This window comes from Anser cygnoides, chromosome 4 (assembly GCF_040182565.1).
Source record: "Anser cygnoides isolate HZ-2024a breed goose chromosome 4, Taihu_goose_T2T_genome, whole genome shotgun sequence".
NCBI lineage: Eukaryota > Metazoa > Chordata > Aves > Anseriformes > Anatidae > Anser > Anser cygnoides.
In genome coordinates this window covers 57,377,316-57,396,438 of record NC_089876.1, presented here as the reverse complement: position 1 = coordinate 57,396,438, position 19,123 = coordinate 57,377,316, and the positions used below count along the sequence as shown (strand labels likewise).

The following is a 19,123-nucleotide window of genomic DNA, read 5'->3' as shown; positions in this document are numbered from 1 at the left end:
CATATACATATACATATACATATACATATACATATACATAGAGATTTTTTTTAAGTGACATAAAATAGTAGATTTTATTATTGTTGTGGTTTAACCCACATGATAATGATAATAGTATTAACAATAGTTAATAGTTAATAATAGTTAATAGTATTAACAATAATAATGTGTAAGAAAACAAGTGATGCACAATGCAATTGCTCACCACCCGCTGACCGATGCCCAGCCTATCCCCGAGCAGCCGGCCCCCCACCCCGGCCAGCCACCCCTATATATTGTTTAGCATGACGTCAGATGGTATGGAATACCCCTTTGGCCAGTTTGGGTCAGCTGTCCTGGGTCTGTCCCCTCCCAGCTCCTGCTGCACCCCCAGCCTGCTCGCTGGCAGGACAGAGCGAGAAGCCGAAAAGTCCTTGGCCTGGTGTAAACACTGCTCTGAAACAATTAAAACATCAGCATGTTATCAGCGCTCTTCTCATCCTAATCCAAAACATAGCACCCTACCAGCTACTATGAGCTACTTAACTCTGTCCTAACTGGAACCAGGACAGATATCCACCCCTTATTCCATACCATTTATGTCATGCTCAGGTTACACTCTGTCCAATACCTTGTAATTAATCACCATTTTCATCTATGATATATAGCAATCATGGTAGTGATGACATACATTATTATATAATAATTAACATACTACAATTCAACTCATGGGCTATTCTCACCCAGTATCAAATCCCCTTGAGGTACACACCGGACCTCCCCATTCTTTTGCATTACCCACCAAGTGCATCCAGGTCCCTGAGCAAAAGCAATTCCACGAATGGGTTTGCCTTTTCCTGAGGCAGGAGTAGCCCAGACTGTTTTACCCAGCATGTTTCTTACGTGCACTACAGGAACTTTATCCCCTTCTACAGTGCGTAACAGGTTTGATTGGGCAGGTCCAGCTCGGTTGGCAGATCCCCTGGTATTGACTAACCAGGTGGCCTTTGCCAAATGTGTATCCCAATTTTTGAATGTCCCAGCACCCATTGCTTTCAGTGTAGTCTTCAACAGTCCATTGTATCGTTCAACTTTTCCAGAGGCTGGTGCACGATAGGGGATGTGATACACCCACTCAATACCATGTTCTTTGGCCCAAGTGTCTATAAGGTTGTTTCGGAAATGAGTCCCGTTGTCTGACTCAATTCTCTCTGGGGTGCCATGTCGCCATAGGACTTGCTTTTCAAGGCCCAGGATAGTGTTCCGGGCGGTGGCATGGGGCACAGGATATGTTTCCAGCCATCCGGTGGTTGCTTCCACCATTGTAAGTACGTGGTGCTTGCCGTTGCGGGTTTGAGGGAGTGTGATGTAATCAATCTGCCAGGCCTCTCCATATTTATATTTCAGCCATCGTCCTCCATACCAAAGAGGTTTTGACCGTTTGGCTTGCTTGATTGCAGCACATGTTTCACAGTCATGAATAACCTGTGCTATAGTGTCCATGGTCAGGTCCACCCCTCAATCGCGAGCCCATCTGTAGGTTGCATCTCTACCTTGATGGCCTGAGGTGTCATGGGCCCATCGGGCTATAAATAATTCACCTTTATGTTGCCAGTCCAGGTCCACCTGAGCCACTTCAATCTTAGCAGCCTGATCCACCTGCTGGTTGTTTTGATGTTCTTCAGTAGCTCGATTCTTGGGCACATGAGCATCTACATGGCGTACCTTTACAACCAGGTTCTCTACCCGGGCAGCAATATCTTGCCACAATGCCGCAGCCCAGATGGGCTTGCCCCTGCGCTGCCAGTTGTTCTGCTTCCATTGCTGTAACCACCCCCACAGGGCATTTGCTACCATCCATGAATCAGTATAGAGATAGAGAACTGGCCACTTTTCTCGTTCAGCAATATCTAAAGCCAGCTGAATGGCTTTCACTTCTGCAAACTGACTCGATTCACCTTCTCCCTCAGCAGCTTCTGCAACTCGTCGTGTAGGACTCCATACAGCAGCTTTCCATCTCCGATGCTTTCCCACAATACGACAGGACCCGTCAGTGAACAAGGCATATTTCGTCTCATTTTCCGGTAGCTTGTTGTACAGTGGGGCTTCTTCAGCACGAACCACCTCCTCCTCTGATGATATCCCAAAGTATTTGCCTTCTGGCCAGTCCATAATCACCTCCAAGATTCCTGGGCGACTGGGGTTTCCTATTCGAGCCCGCTGAGTAATCAGTGCAACCCACTTGCTCCATGTAGCATCAGTTGCATGATGTGTAGAGGGGACCCTTCCTTTGAACATCCAGCCTAGTACCGGCAGTCGGGGTGCCAGGAGGAGCTGCGCTTCAGTACCGACCACTTCCGAAGCAGATCGAACTCCTTCATATGCTGCCAATATCTCCTTTTCAGTTGGAGTATAGCGGGCCTCAGATCCTCTGTATCCCCGACTCCAAAACCCCAGGGGTCGACCTCGAGTTTCCCCAGGTTCTTTCTGCCAGAGGCTCCAGGTGGGACCATTCTCCCCGGCTGCGGTGTAGAGCACATTCTTTACATCTGGTCCTGTTCGGACTGGCCCGAGGGCTACTGCATGAACTATTTCCTGCTTAATTTGTTCAAAGGCTTGTCGTTGCTCAGGGCCCCATTCAAAAGCATTCTTCTTACGGGTTACTTGGTAGAGCGGGTTTACAATCAGACTGTAATTTGGAATATGCATTCTCCAAAACCCCACGACACCTAGGAAAGTTTGTGTTTCCTTTTTGCTAGTTGGTGGAGACATAGCTGTTATCTTGTTGATCACATCCATTGGGATTTGACGGCGTCCATCTTGCCATTTTATTCCTAAAAACTGGATCTCTCGTGCAGGTCCTTTAACTTTATTCTGTTTTATGGCAAAACCGGCCTTCAGAAGGATTTGGACTATTTTCTTCCCTTTCTCGAAAACTTCTTCTGCAGTGTCACCCCACACAATGATGTCATCGATGTACTGCAGGTGTTCAGGAGCTTCCCCCTGCTCCAGCGCAGACTGGATCAGTCCATGGCAAATGGTAGGGCTGTATTTCCACCCCTGGGGCAGCCGATTCCAAGTATATTGGACTCCCCTCCAAGTGAAAGCAAACTGTGGCCTGCACTGTGCTGCTAGAGGGATGGAGAAAAATGCATTAGCGATATCAATAGTGGCATACCACTTGGCTGCCTTTGATTCCAGTTCATACTGGAGTTCTAGCATGTCCGGCACTGCAGCACTCAGTGGTGGCGTGACTTCGTTCAGGCCACGATAGTCCACTGTTAGTCTCCACTCACCATTAGACTTTCGCACTGGCCATATGGGACTATTAAAAGGTGAATGAGTCTTGCTGATCACTCCTTGGCTCTCCAGTTGACAAATTAGCTTATGGATGGGACTCAGGGAGTCTCGGTTGGTGCGATATTGCCGCCGGTGCACAGTTGTGGTAGCGATCGGCACTTGCTGTTCTTCAACCCTCAGCAACCCCACAACAGAAGGGTCCTCTGAGAGACCAGGCAAGGTAGACAACTGTTTAATGTCCTCTGTCTCCAAGGCAGCTATGCCAAAAGCCCAGCGGAACCCTTTTGGGTCCTTGAAATATCCTCTTCTAAGATAGTCTATGCCAAGGATGCACGGAGCATCTGGGCCAGTCACAATACGGTGCTTTTGCCACTCATTACCGGTTAGACTCACTTCAGCCTCCAATACAGTTAACTGCTGGGATCCCCCCGTCACACCATAAATACAGATGGGCTCTGGCCCTTTATAGCTTGATGGCATTAGAGTACATTGTGCACCGGTGTCTACCAAAGCCTTATACTTCTGTGCGTCTGACGTGCCAGGCCATCGAATCCACACAGTCCAATAAACTCGATTGTCCCTTTCCTCCCCCTGGCTGGAGGCAGGGCCCCTCTAGTCCTGGTCAGAATCTTCGTTTCTGTGTCTAAAGGACTGCTTGCTGGAAGTTGGAGCAGCAAACTTTTCAGAGAATTCCTTTTTCCCACTTGTTTTCCTTTGCAATTCACGTACCCGTGCCTCTAGGGTCGCAGTAGATTTTCCATCCCATTTTCTCATGTCCTCTCCATGGTCACGTAGGTAAAACCACAGGGTGGCGCGGTGTGTGTGCCCACCATATTGTCTTCCTTGCATAGATGAACGTTTACCCCTAATAGCTGAGACACTGGTTTGTACAGGTGGGGAGGAAAATAATCTCTCTTCAAGTTGGTGGATCTTTTCAGAAAGTTTCTCCAAAGTATTCTCTTTTAGCTGGTGGACACTGTTTCGTTCAGGTGGAGGGGAAGATAATCTTTCTTCAAGTTGGTGGATCTTTTCAGAAAGTTTCTCCAAAGCATTCTCTTTTAGCTGGTGGACACGGGTTCGTTCAGGTGGAGGGGAAGATAATCTTTCTTCAAGTTGGTGGATCTTTTCAGAAAGTTTCTGCAAAGCATTCTCTTTTAGCTGGTGGACACTGGTTCGTTCAGGTGGAGGGGAAGATAAATTCTCTTTAAGTTGGTGGACCTCTTCAGAGAGTTTCTCCACAGCCGAGACACAGGCCTGTAGGGAAGAGGAGAGATTTCCTTCGTACTGCCGGAGTAATTTAGCAACTTCATTCACTGGGGGATTCTCCTCCGCTTTCCAGGCTATTATTGCCAATGAGCTGGCATATGATGATGGTGCACTCCGTACAAACTTCCGCCACATAGGTGGTGTACACTGGACTGCATCTGGATCTGCGGATGTTTGTGCGTCGTCTAGGTCCTTATAAATTACTTCCCGTACGGCCAATTCCCTCAGGTACTGAATTCCCTTCTCCATGGTGGTCCATTTGCCTGGTAGACATACAAGTTCTTCCTTGAAGGGATACCTTTCCTGCACAGCTGACAGGAGACGCCTCCAGAGGCTGCGAGATCGTGCTCCATCTCCAATTGCTTTGTCAATGCATGCGTCCCTAGCAAGGGATCCCAGCCGCCTGGCTTCCTTGCCCTCTAATTCCACATAATTGGCTCCAGCGTCCCAGCACCGGAGCAGCCAGGTGACAAGCTGCTCGCCTATACAGCGACCAAAATCTTTTCGCACATCTCGTAGCTCACGCTGGTATAGAGTCCGGGTAGTTACTGTTGATTTTTCGACACCCTCATCCTCATCTTCAGTCTCCTGCACCTTTGATGGCTGGTGTAGAGTCCGGGTAGTTACTGTTGATTTTTCGACATCCTCATCCTCATCTTCAGTCTCCTGCACCTTTGATGGCCCAGCCTCGTCTTCACTATGCCCAGACTTAGCAGAAGACTGTTTGCGTTGTAAACGACCTGAGCCTCTATACCATTTCTTCACCTTGTCTACAGGGGCAACTTGCACTGCTACAGCTCGTTTCTCTGACCCAGACACAGGAGTGGGAGCAGCTGCAGGAGCTGGAGCTGCTGCAGGGGCTGGAGTGGCTGCGGGAGCTGGAGCTGGAGCGGCTGCAGGAGCTGGAGCGGCTGCAGGAGCTGGAGCTGGAGCGGCTGCAGGAGCTGGAGCGGCTGCAGGAGCTGGAACTGGAGTGGCTGCAGGAGCTGGAGCTGGAGCGGCTGCAGGAGCTGGAGCGGCTGCAGGAGCTGGAACTGGAGCGGCTGCAGGAGCTGGAGCGGCTGCAGGAGCTGCAGCTGGAGTGGCTGCAGGAGCTGGAGCTGGAACGGCTGCAGGAGCTGGAGCGGCTGCAGAAGCTGGAACTGGAGCGGCTGCAGGAGCTGGAACTGGAACGGCTGCAGGAGCTGGAGCGGCTGCAGGAGCTGGAACTGGAACGGCTGCAGGAGCTGGAGTGGCTGCAGGAGCTGGAGCTGGAGCGGCTGCAGGAGCTGGAGCGGCTGCAGGAGCTGGAACTGGAGCGGCTGCAGGAGCAGGAGCGGCTGCAGGAGCTGGAGCTAGGTTGCTAGTAGCATCAATTGCAGCTCGATAGGCACAAGCCAGACCCCAGCACGCTACAGTGATTTGTGTCACTTTGGAACTGCCAGAGTCATGACACCTTTTTTTCAAGCATTCTGCCAGCTTTTTAGGATTTTGCAGTTGTTCAGGGGTGAATGTCCAAAACACTGGAGGTGACCACTGCTCTAGAAACCTGCCCATATCCTCCCACACTCCCTGCCACTCGCAACTATCCCGCCTCAAGACAGATCTCCGGATGAGATTCCTAAGTAGTTGTTTAACCCTCCAGAAAATCTGAAGCGCATTCAGGAGACATAACAACAAGAGCAGGCTGGTCTGAGTATCCCAAGGATATTCAACATCTCGGAGAACCACCGTAACTAACTCGGGGGATAAGAGGGTGGTGGTGAAGGAGAAAGGGAGAGTGAACAGGTAGGGAAACATGTCTTCCCCTGTCCCCTTCGCAGATTGGCTCCCTAACGAAAACAGGCAATAGGTGTAATTGCTAATAGTTTCCGAGATATGGGTTCCAAAGTATAGAGTCGACGTCAGTGCTGAGTACAAATACCAGGTTAAAGTCGTGACCAGATATTTCATCATTTCATAAGCCATTGCTACACCGCACAGTACCATAACAATCTTAAACCAGGGCCCGGAAAGGATAAACAGTGCAACAGGGAGCACATACAGAAAGTAACGCACCATAAAACTCAATTTGGAAAACAGGTACAGCAGACTGGAGATTAAGGCAATCAACATCGTGACTAGCAACTATTAAGCAGGTCCAATACTTATACCAATTTTAGTTTAACACACTCTGGTCAGATTTGTCGATATCTCAACCCTTCGGGCCCCACGTTGGGCGCCAAAAAGGACTGTTGTGGTTTAACCCGGCTGGCAGCTAAACACCACACAGCCGTTCGCTCACCCTCCCCCCTCCCTCTCTGGGATGGGGGAGAGAAACGGGAAAGTGAAGCCTGTGAGTTGAGATAAAGACAGTTTATTAAGACAGGAATATAATAATATAAGGAATATAAGGAATATAATAATAACAATAATAATAATAATAGTGATAATGATAATAGTATTAACAATAATAATGTGTAAGAAAACAAGTGATGCACAATGCAATTGCTCACCACCCGCTGACCGATGCCCAGCCTATTCCCGAGCAGCCGGCCCCCCACCCCGGCCAGCCACCCCTATATATTGTTTAGCATGACGTCAGATGGTATGGAATACCCCTTTGGCCAGTTTGGGTCAGCTGTCCTGGGTCTGTCTCCTCCCAGCTCCTGCTGCACCCCCAGCCTGCTCGCTGGCAGGACAGAGCGAGAAGCCGAAAATTCCTTGGCCTGGTGTAAACACTGCTCTGCAACAATTAAAACATCAGCATGTTGTCAGCGCTCTTCTCATCCTAATCCAAAACATAGCACCCTACCAGCTACTATGAGCTACTTAACTCTGTCCTAACTGGAACCAGGACAATTATCTATATTATATTGTTTATTTTTCACTTTATGATTTCCAGGATGTGTTTGATATTATCTTTTTACTGCACACACAAAATGAGCTTATCTTCAGGCAGCAGTTTGCAAAATTAAGCTTCCACATCAGGCGTGATTGGGAATGTATACACATCTCTGAAATCAGCAGGGCCCATTGAAGAACTGGCCATAAGTTACAGACTTTAATTGACATCTAATACATCCTTAGAAGGCAAGCCACTGCTGTTTTGGCTCATGTTTATGTTTCTTTGCTTAGGTGTGCTTTCAGGTTTTGACATTTTTCCAAAAGCAAGAGCAGCTCTTTTTTAAAGAAGGAAAAACAACCTTTCCCACATGCATCAGTTTTTTAGGCACAACAAGGACCTGAAATCTTGGCCCAGGCTCTTAATGTGAGTCTGTAGAGCCATAGAGGGCCCCTACTGGCCTTAAGATACGTTGACCCAGGAATTCATTTAGTCATGGGTTATTTCATTTGTTTCCATATTATGTGTACCATAACTAACTATGCAATCATCATGATGTGTTCTGTGCCCTCATATGGGATTAAGGGTTTTTTTTGCTTGTTTGTTAGTTTATTTTGTTTGTTTTAATTTCCAGTCAGATAGAGAAAAAGAAAAGCTGGTAAAAGCAGCCAGCAGCTGGAGATGAAGTACATTTGGCAGGCTTATATTCCTTAGGCTACCTGCTAGCAAACAACAAAATTCAGAGCAGCATACGAAAGTTACATATTATACAAATCTCATTATTTGTATTTATTTAGGAGGTAGTAAACATCTTTTAGCACTGTGTGAAATGAGGATGCCCATGGCCATGGCTCTTCTAGTTTTAAACTCTAATTTGAGGTATTGCAATAGTCCCTGTAAACTGTGAAGTAATATACATGTTTTCTTCCAAAGGGAATATCATGATTTAGATGTGTTATATTTTGCAAGTGCCAACAGAATGCTAAAAAATCTCTTTCAGCTCTTTTCCTAACCCACACTGGATCTCAGATGTGAGCTGCAAGCTATTTTTGATGGTAATGTTTGTTGGAGGCCGTTAGAGGTACAGATGCTGTGCATTTGGCATCACACATCAGGAAGGCTCAGGCTGGGAGTCAGAGGTCCTGGTAATACAAACCATAATGTAAAATCTCAGCTTTCTAAGGAATTATTGACAGGAGTTTATTGTCAGCTTTAAATTTTTAATCTAATTAAATCATGAGCCAAATCAAGTCACATGTGTGAGTGTTACTTTGGGGAAATTGTTGCAGCATTTGTTGTATATGGATGAAGAAATGGGGGCACTGTAAACTGTTTTACAGGATTTTTTTAATGAAACTTGGAGTCCAAGTACCTTCTAGCTTCACATTTTTATAAGACAGCTAATCAGCTAACTCTTTACAAACCAGTCAGTTCACTACAAAAAATTGAGGTAAGTTGGGCAGCACTATGAAGAGAATCTAAAAGTGCTTACTATGTTTTATAAATATAATTTACATTTATAATCACCTACGTGACATATTTGCCTGACAATGAAGAGTTAAATTCTGGAGGCTGAGTTAAGAGACAAAGTCATACTAAGGAAACACTGTGAAGGGCTATCAGTTAAAGATTGGTCCTGCTTGGTTCCAATCAAACTAGTAAAATAACACTTTGCAGGCTCTGTATGAGAAATTATTGCAGAGAAAACTAAACCACAACCAAACTGCTCAATGGCAGTTTGGGCTCTTACTTCTTTAAAAGAAACATTACATTCCCCAGGCTTGAACCTAGGGGTGTTGAACCGTTAACCGACTTCAAGCCCACACAGGTGAGAGGTTGAATAGCTTGCCAATAATTACAGTAGGCTCATCTGCTCCCCCTGAGTGCTTGACTTGGCTTCTTAGCCTGTGTCTGACATACAGCAGCTGGGTCTCTGGTGAGGCTCGTGCTCCAGCTGGGAAGGAGCAAACACCAGGCTCTCTAGGAAGCACAACCTCAGAGCTGCAGCTATTTCTCAGCAGTGATTATTCCCTGCAGCTAGGTGGTTTAGCTTAACAAGCAGTGCAGTTGGTTACCAGTTGCAGGTTGGAGGCAATGGTAATACTGACTCTCCTTCTGATGAGACTGGGCTTCTTCTGCTCGCATGAGTTTTCCTTTCAGTGTGTTTTGTCTTCTTGGTGGTTTTTGTGCTGAGTAGGCAGCAGTGGAATGAGTTAGAATGGAGAATGTGCTTAACTGCACTAGTACTTCTTTTCCTGTGCTTGATCCTGCCTAGGAAAGATGTGCCAGGTAGAAAATGGTCTTTTAAGTTGCTAACTTGCAGTTAAAATAATGTGTGTGAGCTCTGCAAGTGTTCTTTCTCCTTGCTCAGTCTCTAACTTCCAGCTAAACCTGGTACATAGCTGTACCAGTGCTATTCTTCTCCTTGTTGTAGAAGTTGTCCTTTGTTTGGTTTTAGGGGGGAAGCGGCCAAGTAGCCTTATTGGCTTACAAAAGTAAGGGAAGTTAAGGTAAGAGGCAACACTGGGAACTCCTGTTCTAACAATGTAATACTAACAAAGAAGTGTTAATGTGTAACAAAGGAAAATAGGCATTTGTTGTTTAACACCTATTTCTGACCTAGTTGTATCCTTGGGGTAAACTTTAATGTAATTTCTTTGTTTAAAGAGAATTTTCCTGAGTTGCTTTAATAAACTTCTAGAGGAATACGGTAAGTGAATGACTTTAGAATAGGGAGAAGAAAGAAAGGTAAGAACTGAGGTTTTTCTTATTGATAAAAGTTCAAAAGGATACCAGCATTCAATTTTCTAACCAAAACTTTCTTAACAAAAACAGTAGGAAAAAAGTGTATTAAAAAGGTTTAGGAGGATCTTGTTTTCTCTCTTGAGCCCAGGCATATCTACCACCTATACATTCTCTGGAGTGTAAAAAATGATTCTGGTTATTATGGCAGTAATTAATATGAAATTAGGAAATGGAAAAGAGGCTTATTATAGGGGAAAAAGCCCATCTTTTTCCTTCCTTAAAGAATCCTGCATTGCAGATGTTGTAGGTAGCGTGTTTCCAAGGATAGCTGATGGTAAAGCATAGTAAGAGTAAAGCAGGGATAAATTGTACCCAAACAAACCCTTCTAATCTACATTCAGTGCACTTAGCTGTGCTGAACACAGATGCATGCAGTGAGACTGTTATGGTGACAGTCACCAAGTACTATCTGAAAAGAAGAGGATCAAAAAACACCTGAGACGGATACTGCTGAAAAATAGTGAGTTTTCTAGCAAATTCTTAGATGACAGACAAGGAGAAAACTATTTTTTTTGTGCCTGTGCAAATCTTCCCTAAGGGAAAGAAGTCACTCCTTCTCTGTCCTACGTGTCCTATGTAACTTCAAATAAATACAAGAATTTATTCAATCTGGGAGGGGAAAAGAAAAAAAAGTATTATTTTAGTTCATTAGAAAAAAAATGTTATTCAATGGTTTTTATTATGACTATTTGACAGTTGGATTAAGATTGAAAGAGATTTTTTTATTTTGTCATCAAATGGAGTGACCAGATGAATCCCTTAAGTCTAACTCCAGTTTACTGGGTCTAGGCTTCTCCTTCTCTGTAGTAATAAATAACAAAGCACAGTATAATACAAGAGAAGGTAGACAAATGAGGGAGAAGAAAAGCAAGCAAAGAAAGATGCATCCTTCGAAAAAGAGGTAGTATAAAAAGTCAGGAGAAAAAAAAATCCTACACTCAAATGTTGATAACAGGAGAATAATTAATCAGGATAAAGTAGAATTAGTGTAAAATTGTAGTTTCACTGGGGGACCGGCTCAACTCCTAGTCCAGTGCTTCCATTTCTGGGTAATACAGAGGATATAGGAAAAGTTGACAGATTGGGTGTAAAGAAGGTAAGATTAACACTGCTGTTAGATGAATCAACTGCCAATATCTGCCAACTTACACATAGGCCAATTCTTTTTTTTTTTTATTCTCACTTTCTCGTCTTTTAACAAAATATTATGAATTTTGAGCTCGCTTTTTTTTTTCAATGTATATAATTGTATATGGAATAGAAGAGAGGTCTGAAAATGTTTCATTTTTTAAATTTTTTCTATTGCTTCTGCTTTTCAAATAATTTTAAATCAGTGTGATGTTATCTTGAAATACTCTGACATCTTTAAAAGTAAAACTCTGAAGAACCTAGCAGATGTAGTACAGACTATATGAAAAACCAATATCAAGTTCAGAACCAATCATAAATGATCATGATTTATTGCACCACATCAAAAGCAGATAACCACTAAAATCCATAATTCATTGTAATAGTATCATAGTCAAGCCTGACAAAAAGTCGTTATGTTTATACTTCAATGGTTAAGATGAGTAATTTATTGGTTCTAAAAAAATAATGTACTGTAAAAATACTCACAGGGCTCTAGACCAGGTCAACAATAAAAAGCTGTATTGTGTATACAGGTCCGTGCACTTCAAGAAGTCTCCATGAATGTATTAAGGATATACAGCACCCTGATATGCTAAGCATTCTTACTTCTCATAAACTTTTAAAGCACTAACTTTTAGTAAAAATGCTATTGAAAATTCATTCTTTATCAGTGCCACAAGTTAGAACACTTTATTGTCCCTGGTTCCTATACTACCTTTGACAATATAGGGTATAACTAAACTACTGAAGCTTTACGCTCATAAAAGAAAACTCACCTCATCTCCTAAATTACCTGTGAACCTTTTCTGATTATGTGTATAATTTACAGAATTTTATTAATAATAAATGATTAAAAGCTTAGTTGCAAAGAGAAAGAAGATCATTTCTTGTATATCATGCCATCCTGAGATGAGAACAATCTATCTTCATTTTGCTTACTTGAGTAATAGGCAGTAATTGGTGCAATGGGTAGAAGACTCTAGCATTCAGAATGGCTTTTGCTCTGCAAACTAGAATCTTCAAAAAAGGAAATCCAAACTGATTCCTATAGAATGTAAGAAAACAAGAAAATCAAGTACGAGAAGAATGGTGTTTCAAGAAATTGAATAAATTTCAACATGACAATAACATTTCTGAGTATACTATCTGAGTTACTATCTATCTTAAAGAAGATTTCTGCCTGAATATCCAGCTGAAATCAAGATGACATCTTGCTGTAAGATTACTTAAAACATGTAATAAAAATTGGAAGTGCTAGCCATAAAGTCCTGATTAATTTCACTTTTGAAAAATGTCATTTTTAATCTATATTGGATTTCTCTATTATGATTTTTATATTATGCTCATTAGTGTCTTTTATGAGCAAATTTGATTGCTTGTTTTCATTTGGCTAATATTTTCTTCTTTTTTCCTTCTAAAAATCTCATACGTTGTTACTCTGAATAGGTAGCAGTTGTCTTTTACTTCTAGAGCTTGACATATTTTGTTGATGAATACAACTGGATAAAGTTCTTTTACATATAAATAACTGGTTAAAAAGTTTAGTGCTTATGACTTACTGAAACAGAACTATTGGCCTGATACAGTCCTTGTCTTTCAGGACATCTTATAGACTTTCAAGAACAGAGTTGTTTTGTTGCATGAAAATGAATATGTAATATTTTCTTCAGTGTTTTAAATGTATAAGCAAAGAACATGAAACGCTTTCTCACTGGAACATAGTTTATCAAAGGAAAAAAGAAGATACTAAAACATATAGTAAGCTTAGATAAGCAAAATATCTGAGAAAAGGGTAGCCTTACTGATTTCTCTTTACAAGAAGACTCATCATGTTCAATGCAAAGAGTAAAATGAAAGCTAGACTTCCACAAGATAGAGGTATTGATATTTTGATATTTGCCCTGTAAGCAGCTGAAGGCACTATGGTCTCATATGGGTTTACTACATCTGTCTTCCTTCCCTTACAGCTGAGATGTGTGTGTGTATGCGTGTTTTTTTTTTTTTTTCCTGACTGTAGCCAGAGCTTCAGCTGTGGTCATTTCTCATTCTTATTTCATATTCTAGCTGTATTATGACATTAACAAATAGGCTGTTTCTATGTTGCATATTTATTGTTAAATTCTTTTAATGACTCTAAACCAAACACTGATTTCATTTTGAGTAAAAATTTAATTCCTTTTTAGGAACATAAAGAGTAAAATAACTGGGATTAGTCCAAACATTTTGTTAATGTTTTGAGATACTTTTTTCTTCAGATTTTAAATCTTTCTTGAAATGCAATTCATCACTGAAACTTAATTTTAACTCTTGCAATAGGTAGAAATGTTTGATACTGCTAGATTACATGCATGGTAAAATTGAGACCAAGAACAAACCCCTTCCTATCCCAAGTCAGAATAAGAGTTGTCTGTTTAGTCATTATTATATCAAGGTAACTTTAACACTCTGTTTTCCTCACACTTATCTAAACTTCGTGATATTTGGAACTATAAATCTTAACCTCTGGCAGTAAAGATCCCTTAAAAAGGGAAATATTAAAAAAAAAAAAAAATCTTGACTCCAAGTATCTGGATACTTATTCTCCTTAGAATTAATCAGGAAAAAAAACTTGTTTGAAGTAATTGCATAAATTGGTTAATATTTTGCATTTCAATTGCATGCAAGTACTTAATCGAGACTCTTCCTGAAAATGAGCAGATGAAGAAAGTTGCATAACCATCATTTAGAAATCTTTGTTTGTCTCAACCAATCACTATGTATATATGCATCTATAAGTATTGTACTCATCAGCTCATAAACTTGAGTGAAAGAGGTTTAATACTGTTGTAATCTGAATATCTGAGATGGGTCCCATTTCTTGTCCTGTGGAGAAATTGTTGGGTATCACCAACATATCACTTGCCTTCTATGAGACCAACCATTTTTCCAAAGTCCTTCCCTACCTGTGTTCAAGCTTCCTTCCTCCTTACTTCTTTCTATCTGAATAATGTGCAGTTACAAATAACTATAACTTTAAAAACTAGTAAAATAAATGCTGGCAAAATGGACAAGGTTTTATTATCAATACCCTTGAAGTAGATAACTCTGCTTCATCAATTTGGGAAGAAAAAGGAGGTATTTTAATAAAGAGGTAAATTGTAAATATTTTTATTGCAGAGAGTAGAAAAAATCCAATTAACTTTTTAATGAATTATACAGAACAAATATTTGACAAAAATAACAAGAATAATAATAATAAAAAAGAAGATTGGGGGGGGGGATAAGAAAGAAATACGGCTTGGGGGAGAAAGTGAGGAAGACAACAGGTATGATATTGGTCCATAATAACATCTGAAAGCTGAGGATAAGTTATTGGTGGGATATTTGCTCAACACTCCCCCCTGTTTTTATTTTATTTCTTTTATATGAAAATTTTTAGATTTCCTTCTGTATCAGTTACAGAAGGTTCAGGTATAGTTCAATCCCACTTTTTTTTTTCCTCTAGTTGTCTATATTTTTCTATATTGATGCTCAACATTTCCTACATTCACATCTGGCAATCTAGTTAGTACCAAATGTAAGTTATTGTATGTTTTGTTTTCACTTAATTCTTACACAGATAAAAATGAATTTGTAATTAGTATTCACTGACTATGTTCACTTGGAGGAAAAAAAGACAAGTTGTAGTAATAGCAATATCAGTTGCAGGACTGACAGACATGAGCTCGTGTATCAATTCACTAGCCCAGCTCTCTGCTACCTGAGCAAAATTCAACATTATTTCATCAGCACCATTGTTTTTGCAAGACAGACCAGAAGATTTTATGATGATACAGCCTGAGGGGACACAAGACAGAATTTAAAAATGGTTGCATATAATATTCTATCTTAATTAGAAAGGTAGACCTCCTTCAAGGTAAAGTATGGTCTTCATGGTAAGTCATTACAGATAGTGAACGCTAATTCCACTGAATTATTGTTTTGTCTTTTCAGGTATATCCACTGCATTCTGATTTTTTTCAAATGTGCTGGTTTTTTCTTTTAATTAAATTGTCTTTATTATTGGGTAAATATAACTTTGCTAATTATGCTTTTTTTTTTAATTTCATAACACAAATAACATTTTCAAGAAAAGCTATACACACTTAAGTGTTTGCTGCTGTAACCTGAGTGGGTAGGGATCACGGGAACAATACTAATAAGTGATGATTAGTCAACAAAGATTGTTACTCTTGAGACTGCGCATGGCTCAAGAAACTGTAAAGATCATGCTAAATGGCATGTATTAGAATGCTTTGCACACTTTGTATTACATTATGAATTAAAATGGAAAGATGCTTTAGATCACAATTGTTTTAAAACTATTGCAATTATGTTTTAACTAATAAGCTGAAATATTTTTCAAACAAAAGACTGAGTTTGAATTTTTATCCTGGAAAAAAAGTGTTGTGTGATTTAGATGATCTGATAACAGTGGCGCTTCCTATACAATGTACACTGTGCTAAATAAGAAGAAATAAGAGTACAGGAAAAAAATTTAATTCAGGAAATATAGTAGTTCATTATTGCCATTTATCATCTTTAAGTTCAACATGTTACACAGGATATCATAAAAAATATTTTGATGAAGTCTTGGTAGAGGTTTAACAAATTTAAATAGCATGTCTGCAGCTTTCTAACAACAGCACCGGTGAACTTCAAACTTCGCAAGGTTGAGCAAACAGACTGTATTGAAATCTAAACAACTGTCTGAATGGATGATTTTTTTTTCTCAAGTGCTGTAAATTCCAGTGTCTCCTTCTAGAATTCATCTTCCTCTGAATTCAGTAACTCACAAAAGATGAGAGCTACATAAGAAAGAACTGTTATACAGGTTCTTTGTTAGCAGCCTTCTAATGTCATGGTAAGTGACATCTTATCATTTAGAAAGAATTCAGTGTCTAACTTCACAGACTGGCTCAAATTAGATATGGATACTATTGACACTTGGAGATAAGATGGTGCAGCAACAAAACTAAACTTTTTATTTTATGCTAATTGCCTGCAACTCAAAAAATGGCAAGACTATTGGAATGTTATGTAGAGACATCCAGTCATTCCACCTTATGGCCATATTTCTAAGGTTTTCTGTTTTATATTTATCCTGCTCAGAAAACCATATCCTATTACTTATTCACTTTTTCCTCCTTTTTTTTTGTATGAAATTATCCATATTAGATCATGATTAGACAAACGTTCTCATTGTTTATGCATTTTAAGTAGGGTGTTAAAATAAGGGACAGAAAATTTTAATATGAGAGTGAAAAATATAAGGTAATTGAGAATACAGGTAAAAACTAAAAAATCTTAAAGATTTCTCTATGAAATGGTGTTTAAAAACAAACAATAGCCACAAAGAAGGTGAAGGCTATAAAATTCTCGTACACCATATGGAAGGGTGAATCTGTTCCCTGTTTAAGGCCAGACACTACTACATGTGAAATACAGAGTAGGTCCTCCAGCACACAGGATTCAAATACTACTCATTTGGAATTATACACCTATAATCAAAATCATAGTAACAGTAAGCTGGAAGGGACAACTTAGGTCCCTGAATTCAGTTGTCTATAATCAGAGTACCTATCATAATAAATATTGGTTTAGGAAAGCTCAGGTAAGGCTTTTTTCCTTACCTGCTCTTTCTCCTTGTGCACCTTTGATCCCACATGCTATATAAAGCAAAAAATATTGGTGTGTGCATATTTCATCATTAAGTGTTAGGCAGCAGCCCTGACTGTGTGTGCTGCCTTTGTGATCCCCACGCCTGGAGCAGCCAGGCAACAGCAGGGCTGTGTGTGCAGGCTGAAGGAGAAGCCCGCGCGGGAGGGACTACATCCTAAATGGCTGAGAGCTCAGCAGAGCCTAACTCTGCCAGTGAGTGTAATTAGCATGGCAACCACTTTACTTCATAGATTTAGCAAGCTTTGTTATTTACTATTTCTTTTAAAGACATATAACATATGAACTAGCTTATATCCAGGAATTCCAATAAAGCCTTAATTTTTGGAAGATGCAGACTGGGAAACAAGCAGTTATAATAAATATTTATGTTTCTGCACAGGTACCAGCATACTGTCAAATTTCAAGGCAAATGGTTTTATAAGTTCAAAATATTCAGACAATTCCCCAGTTTGGCCACAGCCTTTCCACAAGGTGAGCTCAGCTAAAAAGCACTGCCAGGTAGGTGATATCATGACTATAACTGCTCACCTCTTTATTCATTCGGTGATACTGGTATGCCCTGGGAAAACAAACCAAGCATGGGTAGTGGTTACTGGGCAGATGTGCCCAAAAGCTCTCAACTACATCTGCTCATTCCTATCGCTTTAGGTATACACAGAAATAAACAAAAGTATGAGTGAACTTTTTCACAGCTTATGTCCCTATAATGCATTTGAGGCAGTAAGCTAGAAGGTGATATTAGCCTCAGTAAGAACAGCTAGTTGGCTTTAAATATAGGAAAAATCAAAGGGATTGTCCTGGGCTGATGTAACCCAGTTGCCACTGGCAGTTTAAGTCAACCATCTAAGTCAGAGCCTGCAAATAACAAAAGCAGTAGCTTTGGGTGATCGAAGATGTGCCCACAGATTTCCAATACTGTGCTGAAGGCTGAGCCAGAGGTGAGACTGCTGAATGCCAGCCAGGATGTGAAACTACCCATAATGAGTGTACTGGCCCCCCAAGTCCATGGAGCTGGATAGAGACTGGAGGTCCTGACTGGTGTGAGTGTGTTCTGTACAGATCATGTGTGCAAGTGATAAACTGGAAACTGCTCTACACCAGCTGTGGTATCCTGCTTATTAAGTACCTCATTGTAAGTGGTGTATCTTACCCCTAAATTCCCATCCGGAAAGCCCAAAGTGTAACAGATATAGAAAATTAGATGACTGTTGAAGACATAGTTGTGCTAACTTACTGGTTAGAGCTAATGCTGTAATAAAAAAGGTTTTGTTATTCTTTATTCTACAGGGTAAATTACTATCCCGTTCTGTTTAAAGATTAAAAAAGGCCCTGAAAAATAAAAATCTGTTATTTGTAAAGATGTTACAAGAGGCTTTAAATGAAAAGAAAAGCAATTGATTTGTACTCCAATTAAGTTACAGTAATAGTCGTTAGTTTTAGCTTTGCTGAAAACATCTCTGAGAATTAGTGCTATTTTACTAGCTTTAAAAATTACCATTAAGTCAGAGAAAAAAAAACATTACCTTTCAGTGCTTTATGCAAACAACTTCCATAGTATTGTACAGAATGTGAAAAATAGAATTTCTCATAAATGCAAGCAAATACATAAATATCAATAATTTGACGTAGTATATAACCTTAAATTACAAACTGTAGTGGAGAGAAAAAATTTGTGATAACATTAGTAATTGTGATTAGATTAGTATAAACAATACAGAATGTCTAATGTGACTCCTAGATCTACCAAGGAGTATGCTGCATAAGAAGAAGAATTCAGTAAATGGAAGAAACATCAAACATCAAGTAAAAACAGATATTGTGTAATTAGCTATTATAACAATGTAGACGGAAAAAGCATAATTGCATTTTAGAAGTCATGTGTACTTCTGCCACAGCAAACACTGAACCTAAACATCAATCAGCATAATCTGTCACATAATAACGATAAGAGGTTTCTCTGTGTGTGTGTAGTATTATTATTATTATTATTATTATTTTCTCCTAGAACTAAGCATGGACCCTTTCAAGAAAGAGAACACATTCAGGACCTCTGCTCCTTTAAGACATTTAAGGTACTGCTTGCAATGGAAGTTAGGCATTAATATAGTTTCGAAGATCTAGCAAAAATTACAAAATGTT

General features: G+C 40.4%; 1 protein-coding gene across 14 annotated transcripts in view; it reads right to left on the bottom strand.

Moving 5' to 3' along the window:
- The window catches only part of LOC106035227 (uncharacterized), a 143,678-nt gene that overhangs the window by 95,588 nt on the left and 28,967 nt on the right, over window positions 1-19,123 (bottom strand). For 10 of the 14 annotated variants that reach the window (XM_066996197.1, XM_066996202.1, XM_066996201.1 and 7 more), the window contains exon 1: window positions 782-3,770. The exons of 1 other annotated variant lie outside the window; for it this stretch is intronic. In XM_066996197.1, coding sequence (XP_066852298.1) covers window positions 1,498-3,759 — 2,262 coding nt within the window. In that variant the 5' untranslated portion in view covers window positions 3,760-3,770 and the 3' untranslated portion in view covers window positions 782-1,497. 3 more of the 14 variants (XR_010831202.1, XR_010831205.1, XR_010831203.1) reach the window with 2 other exon arrangements.